Here is a 17,215-nt window from a genome sequence, read left to right as displayed (position 1 = left end):
GCTGAAATTAGCACCTGGGATCTGTACAGGTAGTGGACTGTTTGTGCCAGTAAGAAAATCTCTGACACTTCTTTAAAAAAAAAAAAAAAAAAAAATTAGTTTTCATGGATTCTTAGAAGGTTTATGGAAGGTTTACAGTAAAGGGACAATAGGTTTTTAATTTTTGGGAAGTACCTGGTCAGATGATCACATACTGTACATTCCTGACAATTATTTTCAGGCCATTGCATATTATATAATGCTTTTAGCAGTGCTTAACATATGATAAATGAATTTTGCACAATAGGCTATAACAAGTAAAAAGAAAGCTGTGTTGAAAAGATAGCTTCCTTTATTTTGTTGATACACTGCTCACTGAGTCCTGAGGTAGAAACCCGCAGGCCAAATCCTATCATTGACTACAAGAAAGAGACACACAAATGACCTAGAATCAGCCTTAGGTGGTGTTGCCCCACTTTGCCGCTGAAAGACAGTGCACTATAATAAATAGCTTTACCCCCCTGGCCATCAGTCGTCTATCCTACGGCTGGGGTGTCACGGTCACTCGAGGGACTTATTTTTCTTTTCACTTCATCACCTCTTCTCACCAAAACCATCCTCTCCCTGATCTCCTAATATTCCCTCTATCTCCCTCTTTTCTGCTGATGGTGGCTGTTTAAAATGTCAACTTTGACATCTGTCAAGTTCCTCCACTAAACACAAAACAAACGCACGCACACGCACGGACACATGCCGGCACGCACGTAGATGCGCGCACACACACACACACACACACACACACACACACACACACACACACACACTGACATACACACTGACACACACACACACACACTGACACAGACACTGACACAGACACACTGACATGTACTGCACATGACCCAGACTTGAGCGCTATCAGGTATCATGCACTAGAACCCAAAGAGAGACCCTTCCCCCATATTGACTCACACACCACTGAAGGAGGCAGTCCTGTCTGCTGCACTGTGACTCATTAATCAGATGGATTTTCGGGGGGGGGGTTTCAGGCAGAGACGATATTACCCCATTGCATGCAGGGTAATATCGATCTCAGACCTTCTCATCTTACCAATGGCAATTTATACACACCCGGCTAACACCCCTGCATGGCTGGTGGTACAATCCATCAACCAGGGATTGGGACCCTACTATGGTTTTCACAGAGGGGTGAATGGAATCTAAGAAAGACGGAAGGTTGTGTCTTCTGATGGGCATATTGAGAGAGTAATAGAGGAGGAGAACAGAGTGAAAGAGCATTTGTCTCCTTAAACAAAACAAAAAAGTAGTCCAAAAGAGCAGAATGAAGTTACATATTGCTTCTTAAAGATGAATGTAAAATATTCAGCTCAGGTTTGCTTTCTCCGCCAGCACAGTGTCACAAAGCGCAATTCCTGACAATAACAGTCTGCCTTTACCTGTGTTTGTTTGTCTCTCTGTGTGTTTTAATAGGTATCGTCCATGAGAATGTGAAGATGGGTTCAGATGGAGAGAGTGACCAGGCGTCTGGGACGTCTTCTGATGAGGTCCAGAGTCCAGTCAGGGTCCGTATGAGGAACAACCACCATCGCCGCATCTCTAATGAGGTACCGGAAATCAGGACACACCTGCTACAATCACAAGCGCACCTGCTTTCATACTAGGCATACTGCGATCATACATATAACCAGAGAAAAGCACACTCAAACACAACATTATTCACTGAGATTCAACAGTGACCTCACAAATTGCTCCTTGGCTCTGTCTGAAAATATTCACTCCTTCACTATTCACTCCAAGTTATAAATGAAATACTATGTAGAGGACTATATAGTCTGTCAGATGGTAGAGCTAGTCCGATACATTGGACAGGCCCATATATTTGCTTTAGCCTATTGCAGATATATATGTTTGCTGATTAATAGCAAGAAATTGCAGTCAAGAAATGGCAAACTTGGTTTAAGGCAATTTAGAATTAGTGTCGTCATTACAGTTTTTCCATCACAAAGCACTGGCAAATTTATTTTCAGCTGTAAAATGTCTCGGTCAGCAGATCGTGAAAAAGCAAATTTAGACACCACTCAGGTCATTCCTTTTTATTTTGGCAGCCATCTAAATTTATAATTTTTTTCCTTGCATGATGGTAGTTAGCTCGCAGTTAGTGATGATCAATTTTATGTTCAACGATTTTTCTAACTCTTTGTGTTGTTTGATTATTTTTAGTCCAATAATTGGGGTCAGTAATTTTCATGAGACATCCAGACACCACTACGAAATCGCGAACCAACTATAGAACGTAGTTGACCACTGTATGTACTACTGTGAATTATTTCAGACACAGCCCCTTGTTTTTCTGACCATATTTTACATACATTAAGTTGCCCACCTGTTTGAGTGTGAGTGCACCTGTGCTATCTGTGGACAGGTAAAGTTGGTGTTTTTTGCGTTATTTTGCCACATTCCTGAGTATGTGTTCATGTCTTGGTCAGACTGTGCATGTGTATGTGCGTGTCTGTTTGAAAGAGTTGCAGAATGATGAGCGAAGTAGAATTACGGGAAATGCCTCTGGACACAAAGGCTGCTGCCTCTGACTTCTGTGAACAGTGGAAGGGACTAATTTAAACCATGTTTACCACAAAGAGAGAAAGAAGAGAGGGAGGGGGAAGTAAAGTGGAGGAAAATGCTGGGGTGAGAGAGTAATTATAGAAGTAGGAATAATTATTGGTATGACAAAGAAAGAAGGGAACCAGAGGAAAAGCACAGGAGATGATAATGGAGAAGAGGGAGAAGGAGAGATGGAGGACAAAATGATGGCGGGAGAGAACAGAAAAACAAGGTTTCCTCTCAGCCATCCCCCTCTGTTCACCCCTTCCCCCAATCTGCCTTTCTCCCCTCAGGAATCTGTCCATTCCTCTCTCCTCTACTCATGCTTTCCCCTCCTCCTCATCGTCCTCTTTTTTCCTCCTCCTCCTCCTCCTCCTCTGAGCATGTGGATGGCACTCTACCACAGTGCCAGCCTCTCTCTCTCTCTTTCTGTCAGTGTGTGTGCAGTCATGTGGCAGGTCAGAGACATGCATCGTTGAAAGCGCATGTGTGTGACTGTATAGAAAGACACGTTTAAGGAGGACAATGAGGAAGCTACTAGAGCTGTTCTGCATTGTGAGTATGGGGACACGTGCGTGTTTATATGTGGGTCTTTATTCAGTCAATACCAGAATACCTGAATAAGAGGGCATGAGTGTCAGTGTCTTTGTGAACTCGTGTCCATTGTTTTCCTTTTGAAAAGGAATGTGGAGAGTGCATGTGCGAAGATCTGTTGTTTTGGCCATCAGAAGTCACTTTATGAATTGCATGATACATAAAGTGTATTTGTGAAAAAGGGTTTTTGTTTTTGTTTTGTTTTTTGGTAGCAATAAGCAGCTTTAGGCCCTGATAGGACAAGATGCAATCTTTGCGGTGAGAGGGGTCTTTTTCGGGTTCTTTTTCTAAAGGCAGTAAGCGTTTTGCGCTGCTCATGCGCTCTGGGCACCGCGCGTTTTAGCGCGCTTGAGGCGCCTCACGTTCTCGCAGGAGCACTCTGAACGCCTCAAGTTGAAAAAACTCAGAGCAGAAAAGCGCCCGTCATTTTCAGCTTTTTCCCATTGTCCAATTGGATGCATTGAGAGGCGGGCCCACTGTGGTCGTGACAGGGTCTCATGCCCACACGGATCACTGTTTCTCTCTGTCCAGCATGTTATTTGGGAAAAGCCTCTCACCCTCATTCAGAGCCAGAACAAGTGCTCCTACGGCCTATATATTTGAATAACATGTACAGATCTGTGAGTTTACTTCACAACAAAATCACGGTTCGGCTAAGGTCAGGTTATTTGGTGGTTGCCTAGCAAAAATAATTAAAAAAAACACACACGCACTGCTCCTTTTTTTTAAATTGTAGACTTCTACAAAAAAAGCAATGCGGTGAACCTTGTGTTTTGCAACCTGTAAAAAGCGCTCTGTATGATCGGGGCCTTAGTGTGTTGTTTTTTCTTACTTTCCTTTTCTTATTTTTGTATGATACAGACATTCAGTGGAGCTTTAAAATGTGTAAATTACTCAAAGTCGGTAAGTCATGTCCGTGCATGTTTGTGGCTTATTTTTCATAACGTGCTTATGCAGTATGCAGTGCATTGCCTGACGTTTTCAGTTTGGGAAAATGTTGAGTGTGTCACTGTCCTTGGGGTGACGGCTTGTATGTAATACTGCATGTTGTTGAGCTAACCAGTGAGCTCAGACAAAACCATTGCAGGCATAAAATCCCTCAAATTCAGGCATACACACACTACACTACGCTCCCACAAACATTCAAATGTAAACACACATATCATTTCACGCACTCATATCGAGGACGCATACCGTGGGGCGGTTGGGACTGGGCCAGCCACTGCTGCCATGGAAACACGGTGTGATTGGCACCTTGCCAGTGAACATGTCCTACATGTCCTGGATAGCATACAGGAGCAATGCATTGTGGGAACTGTAGCATCACACAAATTGCGTTCCAGCAAGGCCTAGGAAGTGAAAGGTTTTCAGGTTGGTCAGAGGTATTCACTTTACATGTGCTACGTGGTAGAAATCAGTCAAAAACAAAAATACCATACCCAAGTATCAGGTAGTGTTAAATTATCAAAATAAGGCATAAAAACGCGGCGGCCCATCAAGTGTTGAGAAGTCACAGTTCCTGTCTAAAATTATAATCTTGACATCTGAACAGTACACACACTCAAAAAGATGTCAGCTACTTCAGGCAGAAGAGCATTAGAAGAAAATATCAAGCATGTTTAATAACAAAAAGACGGGTTCCAGATGTGTTCCAGATGAGTTTGTGAACTTGGGAACAGCAGTGTGCCAATCTTCTCACTCTGCCAAAAATGTATGGTGAAAATTAGCCTGAAACTTGCCAGCATTTTGTTTGGATTTTGTCCCATCATGTAGTGGCCTTGTATTTGGCTTTTATTTCAGGCTTACTAGTTGTAACTTTCATTCTCTTCGTCATTTATTCACAAGAGCAGACGGCACCTGTAAGCCAAAGGTTCGTAATTTACTGGAGTGAGCTGCTGTCCCTTGGCAAACTATTTGCCAGGAGAGACTGATGGAGAAAGCTGATTTTTTGTGTGTGTGTGTGTGTGTGTGTGTGTGTGTGTGTGTGTGTGTGTGTGTGTGTGTGTGTGTGTGTGTGTGTGTGTGTGTGTGTGTGTGTGTGTGTGTGTGTGTGTGTGTTTTTTTTTTGTTTTGTTTTTTGTCTCAAAAGTAGACCATAACCTTCCAAGGCTTGAGAAAGAATTTTGAAGCTGGATCATGGTGATTAATCAAGTCAAAGTCATCAAAAAACTGTCAAGCAGCCAAGAAATATGATGTCAGTCTAGGGTTAATGATGGTTGGTTAAAACACTAATCTGCTTGCTAATGTTATTGATTGAGATGTCAAGTCATGTTTGCCATCTTTGTCCTACTTTGTTTAACTCCGTTTAAAAATGTGATTATTTTAGCTCGATTCATTTATTATATTTGTATTATTACAGCTTATGTTACACTGCATTTAAAACTTGCCAAATATCCTATATAGTTTTGATTGATTTACGATTTCTGCTCTTATATATATGGTATAAATTTGAATTACTATACATAAATATGTATCGGGGTAATTGAATGTTTTTAATATATATGGAAACCCCTCCCTCAAACATGTCACTATCTTAAATAGGGTTACAGGTTAGAATTTGAAAAGAAAAAGAGCATGGGGTTGATTATATTAAAATACTCATAAACCTTTCTTTCTCCCTTTGAATCCTTCTCTTTCTGTTTCAGGACATAAACAAACGTTTGTCTCTCCCAGCTGATATCAGGCTACCGGAGGGCTACTTGGAGAAGTTTGCCATGAACAGCCCGCCCTTTGACAAACCCATGAGCCGCAGGCTACGACGTGCTTCACTGGTCAGTATTCAGTGTGTGTCTGTGTGTGTGTGTGTGTGTATTTGCAGCTGTGTAGATGTGTGCAAAGCAGCTGAAACCAGTTTTTGTCAGCTGCCTCGGTGGTTTCTTGGTCCCTTCTTAGCATCTTGATGTGTACTTTTGTGAGAACCAATGGGTGTGTGCTGTTCTTTTGATGCTTCTTTGTTTTGAAACAAAAGTAATATGATCTTTCAGTGCCATTGTGCACTATTAACATGGTTGACTGAGGCCATTATATCCACTGACAGACACATACTGCAAACACACAAACATAGACTCAATGTAAACACACAATGCTATAGAGCTTACAATGGCTCAGTAGGGGGATGAATGATGAACTCTGTATTATGTATCCAGGCCAAGCGTATTATGAGTATGAAACTGGGGGTGGGAGAGAGAGAGAGGGGGATGATGGGTAGGAATAGGCATATATTCATTAATATGCAGCATGTCCCTTTACACCCCTTTGTATTGTTGCTGAAGTACTCCTGCTCTTTCAATTGGTGTTTATTTTGGTCACACTTTATTCAACATTACTCTTTTGTTTCTGCCATTGCTCAAGTTTCCCTTCATACACAACTGCATAAAGCAAGATTGCACAGCTCCGTTTCACTCATTCGCTCTTGCTGTTTTTGAAAATTAAATTCAGTCTGCTTTACTGATACATTTTACGTAAAACGCGATTACCAAAAGCCCTGATGTTCTATGGGAGAGCACAAAGGATTCAGCCTCCATCAACCATTTTTGCTGTAATTATTGAACAGGGACAGTGCCCTGCCTCCAGCTCTCTGCTTGAAGCAATTTAATGACGCAGCTTTTCTGCAGGAGTCTCAGAGATGAAAGGAAAGAATGTTTGAAGGGTGGTTTGCTGGTAAGAAGAGAGGTTTATGGTGTAAGAGCGAACCAGAAGAAGAGGATTGTCTGTAGATATGTTTGTGTCTTTATGATGTAAACGAGTGGCGGACATTTTCTTTGTCCACTTATGTGTGGCTATGTATCTTTAGGGTTGTTGTATGCACGTGATGCAATAGATCCATCAATAATTCAGCAGCAGTGTCAGACTCATCTACTGCAGCTGCTCTCCTGACTAGGATTACATACCAGGACACCTTGAAGTGAGCTGGAGAGCAAGGAAGAGAGAGGGAAAGGGGAACAAATGACAGGGAGACATGATTTAAAAATTGATAAGATGTTGAAAAACAAGGATACAACAAAGGAGGATAAAACAAGGATAAAAAAAAAAATTATCTAGAGAGGAGTTTAAGATAGGACACATAGATGCTGCGGTGAAAGTTAAAACCAGTCCGTACTGGACTGCAGAGTGTATGCAGGAAGGTACAATACAGCTAGGTTGTTTTTTTTTTTTTATTAAGCAGCTCATATTGTTTACTTTATTTAATGCAGTGCAACCAAGCAGAATGATGTTTTTGACTGTGCAGTGCATATATGCACAGTTCATTTAGTAAGTTTCCGGCCTACTTTTGCCCCCTATGTCAGTTTGAACACCTGTAGCCAGAACTGACAAGAAATTTGCTGAGTCACAACCCTGACCGTGTTAAAAATGTTTGCATAGAAAATAAATGATAACTTAATCCCCCAGTCTCCCCAAATGTGGACGTGTATCTAGGTACAGTTTGTCACAGAAGAACGAGTGCGCTTACTCTTCCACACTTTACCTGAATGAGTTTAAGCTTAAAAATGACAGTATTTGTCTGAGCACAGTGACGTAATGGCTTTTGGGCTATCAGCGCGCTTGTCACTGGTTACCGTAACATAGAACATGTGCTCAGATGCTCACATCTGAAAACTGTGTATTTTGATCTTTGAATCGCTTCCAATGTAATGTAAGTGAAGTCAGTTGGTATCAGTTTTCTCACATGGCTGTTGCCCATTGATAATCAATTATTCACAGCAGTCCAATGAGATTCAGTGTTGCTGAGGAAGGAGTCGTCGTTCTATCTCAAACCACAACAGTTAATGGTGTTATGCAATGCTCAATTTTTTCTAAGCCATTCAGCCGCACGGTGACAGAATATTAAACTTTCTAACTATAAAACTAATATACATTTAGGCAAGACGCCAGTTTATGTGCCCCTCTCTACTTGGTCATAATTTGCTGTTCACTATATATTATGCTGTTAGTAACTGATAAAAACTTAAAAAATCATACCTGAGCTCAGGTGTCGGTCCATTCTTTCGTGTAAAACCCTGTTTGTTGTTATCAGCAAGTTTGAATGAGAAAGGTGACACAGAGCAAGATGTTTATTGGTTGAGTGATCGAAGCCCTGAGGACTGACTACATCATGTTAATGAAAGGACTCACCTTTCCCCCAACTCCCATTGCCCACCACCTCTTGTCTTAGCAGAAGGCTGTCATTTTCTCTCTCCCACTCAATACTCTCGATCCATCCTCCTTCTCCCCTCAAGCCTTCTTTCAGGCGGCATCACGGAGAAAATCTAAAAATAAAATGTGGTTGAAGTAATGGACTTTATTCTCAATACACATTCGATCCTCTCTGCAGACATCTTTCTTCTCACATTTCTTACTTCTGCTGTCAGTCCATCTAGCTGTACGTCTCCTCAGTTCCTGTACATGGCTCAGACAGAACACACATTTTGTTCTGTTTTATGTTGCTTTAATTTTGTCACCAAAACTTGGTCTGACCTAGTTCTGCTGAGTAAGCTCACTGGAGCGTTGGGAATGAAATGAACCCGTTGCCATCGAAAGCATACGCAGGGACACACACACAAGCGTGCAAACACCAAAAGGGTTGTAAAGTACATAGACAGAGAGTGTAGTTGCACGCAGAAAGCAGAGAATGGGCTGGAGCTAAAGAGCTGGGCATTTCTTTGTTTTAGAGACGTTTCAAAAAGGCGAGAGGCCACAGATTTATTTACTGGAGGGGAGGTGGTGGTTACATACATATGTATTTTGTTTGTTTTTGAATGTGTGTGTGCATGTGAGTTTGTGTTTTGCTCATGAGACTGACTGCCATGTGTGTTTACACTTGAGCGTAGGCTGTTAGTCTAATTACAAATATTCAAATACACACAATAGATTCCCTTGCACATACTATACGTACATGCATACACACATGCACACACATCTCTGCAGTTTTTAGTGATTTTTTCTTTCATCATTTTTTTTTTTTTAACTTTCAAACATTACCAGATAATGATACAAAACCAGATATTGGTTCGAATACATTAAGATTATGTCTGTTAATTAAGTATGCAAATTGCAATTTGTGCATACCATGCACACACACACACACACTTCTTTCAGTGTTTCCTCTTGTGTGCGAGCCTGTTGGGATATTGGCTTGTAGGCATGCCTTTAAAGAGATCACATGCTTCATCAGCTAACTTGGTCACTGGAGACCCTCTCCCTTATACACACATACATATACATGCGCATAGATGAGCACTGGCCTGGCACTCACGTCAACATCGTGATGGGACGGGCCTACAGTATATTGAGAGAGATGGGTAGGTTCAGAGAGATGAACACAGATAAAACATGACTGAATCGACCCTGACAGAGATAGACAAATAAGTGAGGAAAAATGATGGGGAGAGGGATAAACACTGACAGGCCTATGTGTATCGCAGCTTGACGTAGCTACATCCATCTAAAATTCATGACCTGGAAACCTAGGGGCCACGTACATTATGCAGCTAAACCTTTATTAACTGGATTCAAGATTAATTCAGAATTCACTATGCACACACAGATGTGAAGTATGCTGCTGGATAGCCATGGAATTGTTTAGAAAGAATATGTAATCCCTATTAAGCTGTTTGGAGTGGAAGACCACATACTCAGTTGTCTCTCTTATACTGACTTCCTGTGGCCAAAAAGTATATGTGCAACTGACAATGATGTCACTTTGTAGCACTAAAGAGACATGGGGAGGCGGCACTGTGGAGAAATGACATTCGGTTTGAGATGCTCACATTAGGCCAACAAACACACTATGAGACACAAGTACACGTTTGTCTGTGTGCGTACATCTGATGCAATGTACGTGGTGATTGAGTGACCTAGACAACCAGAACCTGAAATTCCAATGTCAGAGATCTGATCAAATTTAAGATTAAGAAATAACATATACTGGAGACACATAGAAATAATGTTTGTTCAGTGTCTTTTATTTACTAGGTGTAATGCATCTGGATTTATGGAGGGTCCTTTTAGGAAAATGTGACGTCTAGGAAGGTTTTTCACTATCCAATCAGACGCATGCAATTTAAGCATGGCTGCTTACTATGTGCAGTGTTCATGGGGCTGAACTGTGTCAGCAGGTATTTTATACAGATGCTTCTACGGAGATGATTTAGTGGTAATCAAAGTGTCGATAACTACTAATACAGATGTGCATAAATGTAATGTGTCGCATGAGTTTAGCAGAGATGCTTAGTAACATACAGTAAGTGTTGGAGAAACAAAGCTAATGTTTTAGCACAAAGACAGACAAACACACAGAATGACAAGACCTGGTGACTCAGACCCCTGCAGTTGTAAGCCAAATGTCAGCAGCAATGGGACTGAAGTCTGAACTAACAGTTCTGGCCTGGAGGATTTGATTCTATGGATAGTTATCTTAAATATGCTGGAGTGGCCCAGCCTGACCTACAATCAGGCTATGGCTAAAATAAATGGGCACTGCCTTAGTGATAATGCACATAGATAAAGCTCATACTTCCTCAGCTGTTTTTTTCATTTCTTTTTTTTTCTGTTTTCTCTAGTCAGAAATCGGCTTCGGGAAACTTGAGACCTACATCAAACTGGACAAACTGGGAGAGGTGAGCTCAATAACGAAAATCAGTGAAACTGACGCTAAGCACATACAAACTCACCAAATACTCAGTTTCCTTTATTTCACAAATGCATTCACATGGTTTCTATCTCTGCAGGGGACATATGCTACAGTGTTTAAGGGTCGAAGCAAGTTAACAGACAATTTAGTGGCTCTGAAAGAGATCCGACTGGAGCATGAGGAGGGCGCGCCCTGCACAGCTATCCGAGAAGGTACTGAACTGCCGTTAACAAAGTTTAAATCATGTGATTTGAAAGTAAAGCTCTCACATGTCAACACAGAACTACATTGTCAAGGAGAATGTAAAGTTTTGACAATGTTGTTGGACCCACAGTCGATGCTGATCTGTAGTTCCTTGTAGCTCCCTGAATTATGGGATGTTTTAGTTGTTCTCTCAGGTTGTCTTTGTTTGACTGACAGTGCCTGACGTGTCTCTCTCTCCTAGTGTCTCTACTGAAAGACCTGAAGCACGCCAATATTGTCACGCTCCATGACATTATCCACACTGACAAGTGCCTGACACTGGTGTTTGAGTACCTGGTGAGTGTCTGTACTGTGCCTGTGTGGATGTTTATTGTGTGTGTGTTTTTTAAGGGACATATTAATGCATATCTACATACTTTATCTGCATCTTTCTTTCTTTCTTTCTTTCCCTCTTTCTTTCTCCCTCATCAGGAAAAAGACCTGAAGCAGTACATGGATGACTGTGGGAGCATCATGAGTGTTCACAATGTCAAGGTAATTCAGAGCAATACAAATGATCAGTCTTGTCTTGATTTATACCAGACGCAGTGACGTAATATTGACAGGTTGGGTTGTGTTGTAATAATGCCACGTGACTTTTGCCATAACAGTAAATTACTTGGTTACTTAATTAATGTTTAATGGCTTAGTGTAATATTAAGCTTGTGACAATAAGTCAGTCATACTAATCTCTCCTCTCCTCTCCAGATCTTTCTATTCCAGCTGTTGCGAGGCCTGGCGTACTGCCACAGGAGGAAGGTCCTTCATAGAGATCTTAAACCCCAGAACCTGCTCATCAATGAAAAAGGAGAGCTCAAACTGGCAGATTTTGGTATAGCAATCACCCTATCAGTCTTTTTTATTGTCTGAAAACTTTCTTTGTTGGTTTGATTTTTCAGAAAATGGTGAAAATGGTGATTTTGACATAGACAGCTTTGACGTTTGCCTGATTTTCCTTCAGTTACAACTGCAGTTTTCAAAGCACAATGTTGAAACCTAGACTCAAAGCTACAATTAGCTGGTAATTTACAGCTTTTTAAAAAAAATCTGCCTTTCATCCCTTTATTTTTTTATAAAACATATATTGCATGACTTTGAAAGACCCTCTAGCGACCCCTAGAGGCCACACAGCTCCTTAAAACCAACAGGACATTTGACAAACCACCTTCCTTAGGTAAAAATTGAAACATAACATATTGTTACACTTAATATATTGTTGGTGGAGTGTTGCTGTGTAAAATACTAGTTAATTTTACAGTTGATTACAATTGAAACAGGAATCTGGATTAAGAATTCATCCGTAAATATAAGGTATTGTTTGCATTTAAAACAATATCCAAGTTCAACAGAGTAATAACAAAGTGTATGAAACTCAAATGCAGTTGCAACTCACAGTCTTGTTTATGCTGACCTTACTCAGGATGAGAAGTTTTGTTCTGGTATGTTGAGTTCAGATAGGATATTGTATGGACCTGTTCAAAATTTGCGTAATCGAGTGTCCTTTTTTGTGTTTGTCTTCAGGTTTGGCACGAGCCAAGTCTGTCCCTACGAAGACCTACTCGAATGAAGTCGTGACATTATGGTACAGACCACCAGATGTGCTTCTCGGCTCCACCGAGTACTCTACACCCATTGACATGTGGTGAGCAAACACACATCGACAGAAAGTACACACCGTTTTAGAGAAAACCATTAATACTAGCCTTGTTCGTCAGTGGGTTGGGAGGATATTCGGGGAAGCTACTGGGTCTTATAACAATGTTTCATTTTTGATGTAAATTGTAAATTGCTGTGGCATATTTCTTTTGCTTTGGTGGGGTGTCTTACATTTGCTAGTTTGCTGTGTGATGTGTTACCTTTTACAGCACTTAGAAGATTGATAGCACAGAACCCATAGTTTTAGTTTGTTTGTCTTCTTTAGTATCATTGAAGATGAAATGTTCAACATTATTTATGTTCAGCACTTGAGCACTTTATTAATTTATGATGTAAACATTATGGAACTTATTAAAGAGCATTGTTTTGTAGGGCATCCCTTTATATTGGCTCAAATTGTATTTTATTTAATCTGCATCTGCATTTAAATAATTATGGACTCACATGTTTACAACAATGTCATCTATTTAACTCAGTACACCTCAAAACGGCTCTATAGTTCAATTTTAGGTCATGTAACGTTCCACTGTTTCTGTCCCCATGTCCAGGGGTGTTGGCTGTATCTTCTATGAAATGATCACAGGCAGACCTCTCTTCCCTGGATCGACTGTGGAGGATGAGCTTCACCTCATATTCCGCATCCTTGGTAAGACAACACCAGCGGAATTTGGACTAGCATTTGCATTCATGCTTTCAAGTGTGTATGCGTGTGTGTGTATGTGTGTGTGTACACTCTGCATACATTGACTGATCTTCTTTCTCTGCAACAGGTACCCCTACAGAAGAGACTTGGCCAGGTGTCACAACCAGTGAAGAGTTTAAGACATACAATTTCCCCCGATACCACGCAGAACCCCTCGTCAACCACGCCCCCAGGTGCGTAGATTTGGGTGTATGAACACACAGCCATGGGCACGTGTGGGTCTGTAGATTAAGTGACTGTGATATGTTTAGTTTGTAATAAAATGAGATTCAGGATTGACCTTCTGGAGGAAGTGTAGTCCAGCATTTCTGCCTCTGTTGAAATGGCAGGAACCCTACACTGCATTATATGGCTTATGTCAGCATTTGACCTCACTGACACTCTTTTCTTCCTTTTCGTCACTTTCTCTTTTGCTTTCTGTCCCACAGAATAGACAATGATGGTCATGACTTGCTCTCAATGCTTCTACAGGTAAAGAACATTGCTGTATAGAGATAATAGTTTTAACATATATATACCTAAAGCATTGGATAAAAAGCTAACAATCCTGTCTTTATACCCCTCTGTGTCTCCATGTGTCTCTAGTTTGAGGCTAAGAAGCGTGTATCAGCCGAGGATGCTCTCAGACACTCGTATTTTAGAAGTCTTGGAGAGCAGGTTCAGACACTGGCTGACAGTGAGTACATACAGTCTGACATGCTGAATGTACACTTGTCACACACACTGTCTTACCAGCCTTCTTTTGTTATTTTAGCTGCATCCATCTTCTCCGTAAAAGGCATTCAGCTCCAGAGAGATCCCGGAAAGAGATCCTCAGTCTACCCAGAGTCAAGTAAGTCCTCCAAGATAGAAAAATAGAGGGGAAAATGCAGTGAATGAGGAATTCCCACTGGGAATGTGATAGAGACTAGGTCCTGCTCCCTGTCCTCTTCCTCTTCTCTCGTTTTTTCTCTCTGTCTTTGCTGCATGTCGTCTCTCATGCCACTGTGTGTTCATACATGTCACACAGTTTTCCGATCTGTCACCAGGTTCATTCCTTCACTACATACAGATCCCCAGCTCCAAATATTTGCAACAGCTACCACAATACACTTTAAAGCGACAATGAACCAAGGCAAAAACTTAGGTGACATAAGTTTCTGGCCATTATCATATTTAAGTCAAAATATTATTGCATGTCTGTAAAAGTTACAGCTGTGCTCTGTCAAGGGGGGAACAGGGAATGATTTTTTTTTTTTTTGTGTCTCTAGGGGTGGCAATGCTAGTCGGTCTGACTGAAATATGAATTGCCATTAATTTTAGTACAGGCATTCATGGCTCCTCAGACATAGAATCGTTTGACTTTGGTGATCCCCTGACTTTTCCTTTAGCATCTTCCTGATCTTGACGTTTTTGGCTTTTAATGAAATATCTTGACAACCATCAGATGAATTGCCGTCAAATTTGTGGCCAATTTTCACGTCAGGCTGAACTGTAATAACTTTGGTGATCCCTTAACTTTTCATCTCGTGCCATCTTCAGGTCGATATTTCGATTTGTCCAAAACCTAGTTTTGTGATCAAATACCTGCAACATTAATGACAGTTTCACCATCCTCAGCTGTACTTTGTGATTAGTGCTAATTAGCAAATGTTTGCATGCTAACATACTACACTAAGATGGTAAACATTTTACCTGCTAAACATCAGCATGTTTGCATTGTCATTACGAGCATGTTACCATGCTAGCATTAGCATTTAGCTTAAAGCACCACTGTGCCTAAATACAGCCTCACAGACCTGCTAGCATGGCTGTAGACTCTAGTCTTGTTGTACTAGCATAAGAGTATACTTGGCTGTCATTGATTTATGTACTCAAAGAGGCAGCGAGTGACCAAATCTTCCACAAGGATACAGATTTATCCTGCCTGCCCCCTGACCACAGAAGGAACTGATACAGACAATATTTGGACAGACACAGTAATGAACAGCAAGTTATACAAGTAAAGGTTTTACCAAAGGTCAACATTGCTTTACGCACTGTCAGGGTTATTACTACACTGTAATAATTTACATATAAATTTAACAATTTGATGTTGAAAGATGCTAATTTACTTTAAAGAGTTCAAGCTATAGACAGAAACCCCATCATAGCTAAACAAACTAAGCAGTACGGCCAACCATTGACTTAGCATCCAGTTACATTATTAAGGTTACTTAAGTGTAGCTGAGAAGTTTTACCTTTGTCTGAAACACTAATCATTAACTGTGCATGCCTGATGTGTCTTTTTTGACATTTGCTTAGGTTTACTTCAGTGTTTCTGTGTTTATCACAGTCTCAGTCTGTGTGCGTCTCTTTCTGTCTGCTTCCGCTGCCTCTCTGTCATGTTCTGATAAACTGTCCCTTCTCTTTTCTTGGTACCCGCGCTCTCCTCTATCGCAATGTTCATCTTTTCCTTAATCCTTTCTATCTCCCTTGTGTACCCTACTCCAACTCCTCCGTAACACCTCAATATTCCCAACCTCCCCACCCTCCCCCCTAACCCCTAAAAAGCGATGGCCCATAAGCTAGGCTCTGCACCCTCGCAGTACTTCCAGAGAGAAGCAGCCAGTCCAAGGGCTCAGAGTCACAATCTCTCCTCCAATTCCACTGGCTGAGTGGCCCCTACCGTTCTGGTAAATACGGTCTCTTTCATTCTGTCTGTCCTCTGTTAAGGTTCCCTTCTCTTTTTTTTATTTTCTTCTGTCCATATGCACATTGTCTTTGTTGCTGAATTGGAAAATGCTGCTGCATTTCTCTTCCCACCTTGCATTCCCTGAGCCGAAACAGCATATTATTTCACACCTTTTAACGCTCATGTCCTTTCTATTGTTTCTTTCTTTATCTCTGTTTTTTGTTAATTCCCCTCCCTCTCCCCATTCTTGCTCCTGCCGGTCTTCCCTCATATTTCAAGGCCTGCACCCACAGGCATCATCTCAGCTTTCACTTACCTATTCCTCTTTTTCTCAGAGTTAGCCACTCCTGGTGTTTATTGCAGGGATGAAAGGGGCAACAATATATTCAATATGGAAAAGAATGTGAATCAAGAATGGGGAGTCATTTGATTCTTTTCATTTGTAGTCCTGTTTAGGTTTCTGCAGCGAGAGATGTAGCCTTTTTCTTAAGTCTGTAAGTGAGGGTTTGGTGCCGCGTGTGTTTGTTGTGTGTTATAAATGCACTTTCTATCAGCATGGATAAGGGTGTTTGTGTTATTGCAGTGTGTTACAGTTAATGGTAAGTATGATTTAGCTCCATCTTCAGCCAGATAACACACACAGTACTACAGGTTATAGAACTTTATTATCCAAATGTTTTCCTGGCAGTGATAATACTACAGGTACATTATATGGTCAAAAGAAGCTGTCCATACACTTTTGGTAGAGGTCTTTTAGTCAATAGTGTGCTTCTAACTTTGTGGCAACAGTTGGAGGAAGGGCTTTTTCTATTACAACATGACATTACCCCCATGCACACAGGATCTTATTTTGGGGGCAGTTTGTGTCTTTTTCCAGATAGACGGTCGTAAAAGAGGCAACAGTAAATGAGGAGAGAGAGAGAGAGAGAGGAAGGTGTGACATGCAAAGTGACCAGCATTTTAAATCCCTTAGCCATCAGAACACCCGTGTTTTTTGGATTATTTTCTTGTTTATTCAGTGAAATTTTATTTCCCTACATGAATTAGTAGATGCCGTTTTAAACCACCAGTTAGCTGCGTACCTACGTCCCTGGGTGCACAAAGCAAGATCATTAAAGAAATGGCTTTTCAATTTTGGTGTGAGCCAGACCTTGTC

The 17,215-nt window shown here is 41.1% G+C and overlaps 1 protein-coding gene across 7 annotated transcripts in view; it reads left to right on the top strand.

Annotated features, from left to right (window-relative positions):
• Positions 1-17,215, top strand: part of LOC120803644 (cyclin-dependent kinase 17-like) — a 37,216-nt gene that overhangs the window by 18,065 nt on the left and 1,936 nt on the right. For 4 of the 7 annotated variants that reach the window (XM_040152328.1, XM_040152333.1, XM_040152335.1 and 1 more), the window contains 15 exons: positions 1,471-1,604; positions 4,057-4,098; positions 5,841-5,966; positions 10,734-10,790; positions 10,902-11,016; positions 11,250-11,344; positions 11,480-11,542; positions 11,756-11,879; positions 12,569-12,689; positions 13,252-13,349; positions 13,474-13,579; positions 13,835-13,877; positions 13,992-14,082; positions 14,161-14,238; positions 15,939-16,060. In XM_040152328.1, coding sequence (XP_040008262.1) covers positions 1,471-1,604; positions 4,057-4,098; positions 5,841-5,966; positions 10,734-10,790; positions 10,902-11,016; positions 11,250-11,344; positions 11,480-11,542; positions 11,756-11,879; positions 12,569-12,689; positions 13,252-13,349; positions 13,474-13,579; positions 13,835-13,877; positions 13,992-14,082; positions 14,161-14,238; positions 15,939-16,042 — 1,397 coding nt within the window. In that variant the 3' untranslated portion in view covers positions 16,043-16,060. The remainder of the gene's footprint in view (positions 1-1,470; positions 1,605-4,056; positions 4,099-5,840; positions 5,967-10,733; positions 10,791-10,901; positions 11,017-11,249; positions 11,345-11,479; positions 11,543-11,755; positions 11,880-12,568; positions 12,690-13,251; positions 13,350-13,473; positions 13,580-13,834; positions 13,878-13,991; positions 14,083-14,160; positions 14,239-15,938; positions 16,061-17,215) is intronic. The other 3 variants (XM_040152334.1, XM_040152331.1, XM_040152329.1) reach the window with 2 other exon arrangements.

The sequence above is a fragment of the Xiphias gladius genome, chromosome 18 (assembly GCF_016859285.1).
Source record: "Xiphias gladius isolate SHS-SW01 ecotype Sanya breed wild chromosome 18, ASM1685928v1, whole genome shotgun sequence".
Lineage (NCBI taxonomy): Eukaryota > Metazoa > Chordata > Actinopteri > Istiophoriformes > Xiphiidae > Xiphias > Xiphias gladius.
This window is presented reverse-complemented; position numbering and strand designations above follow the sequence as displayed.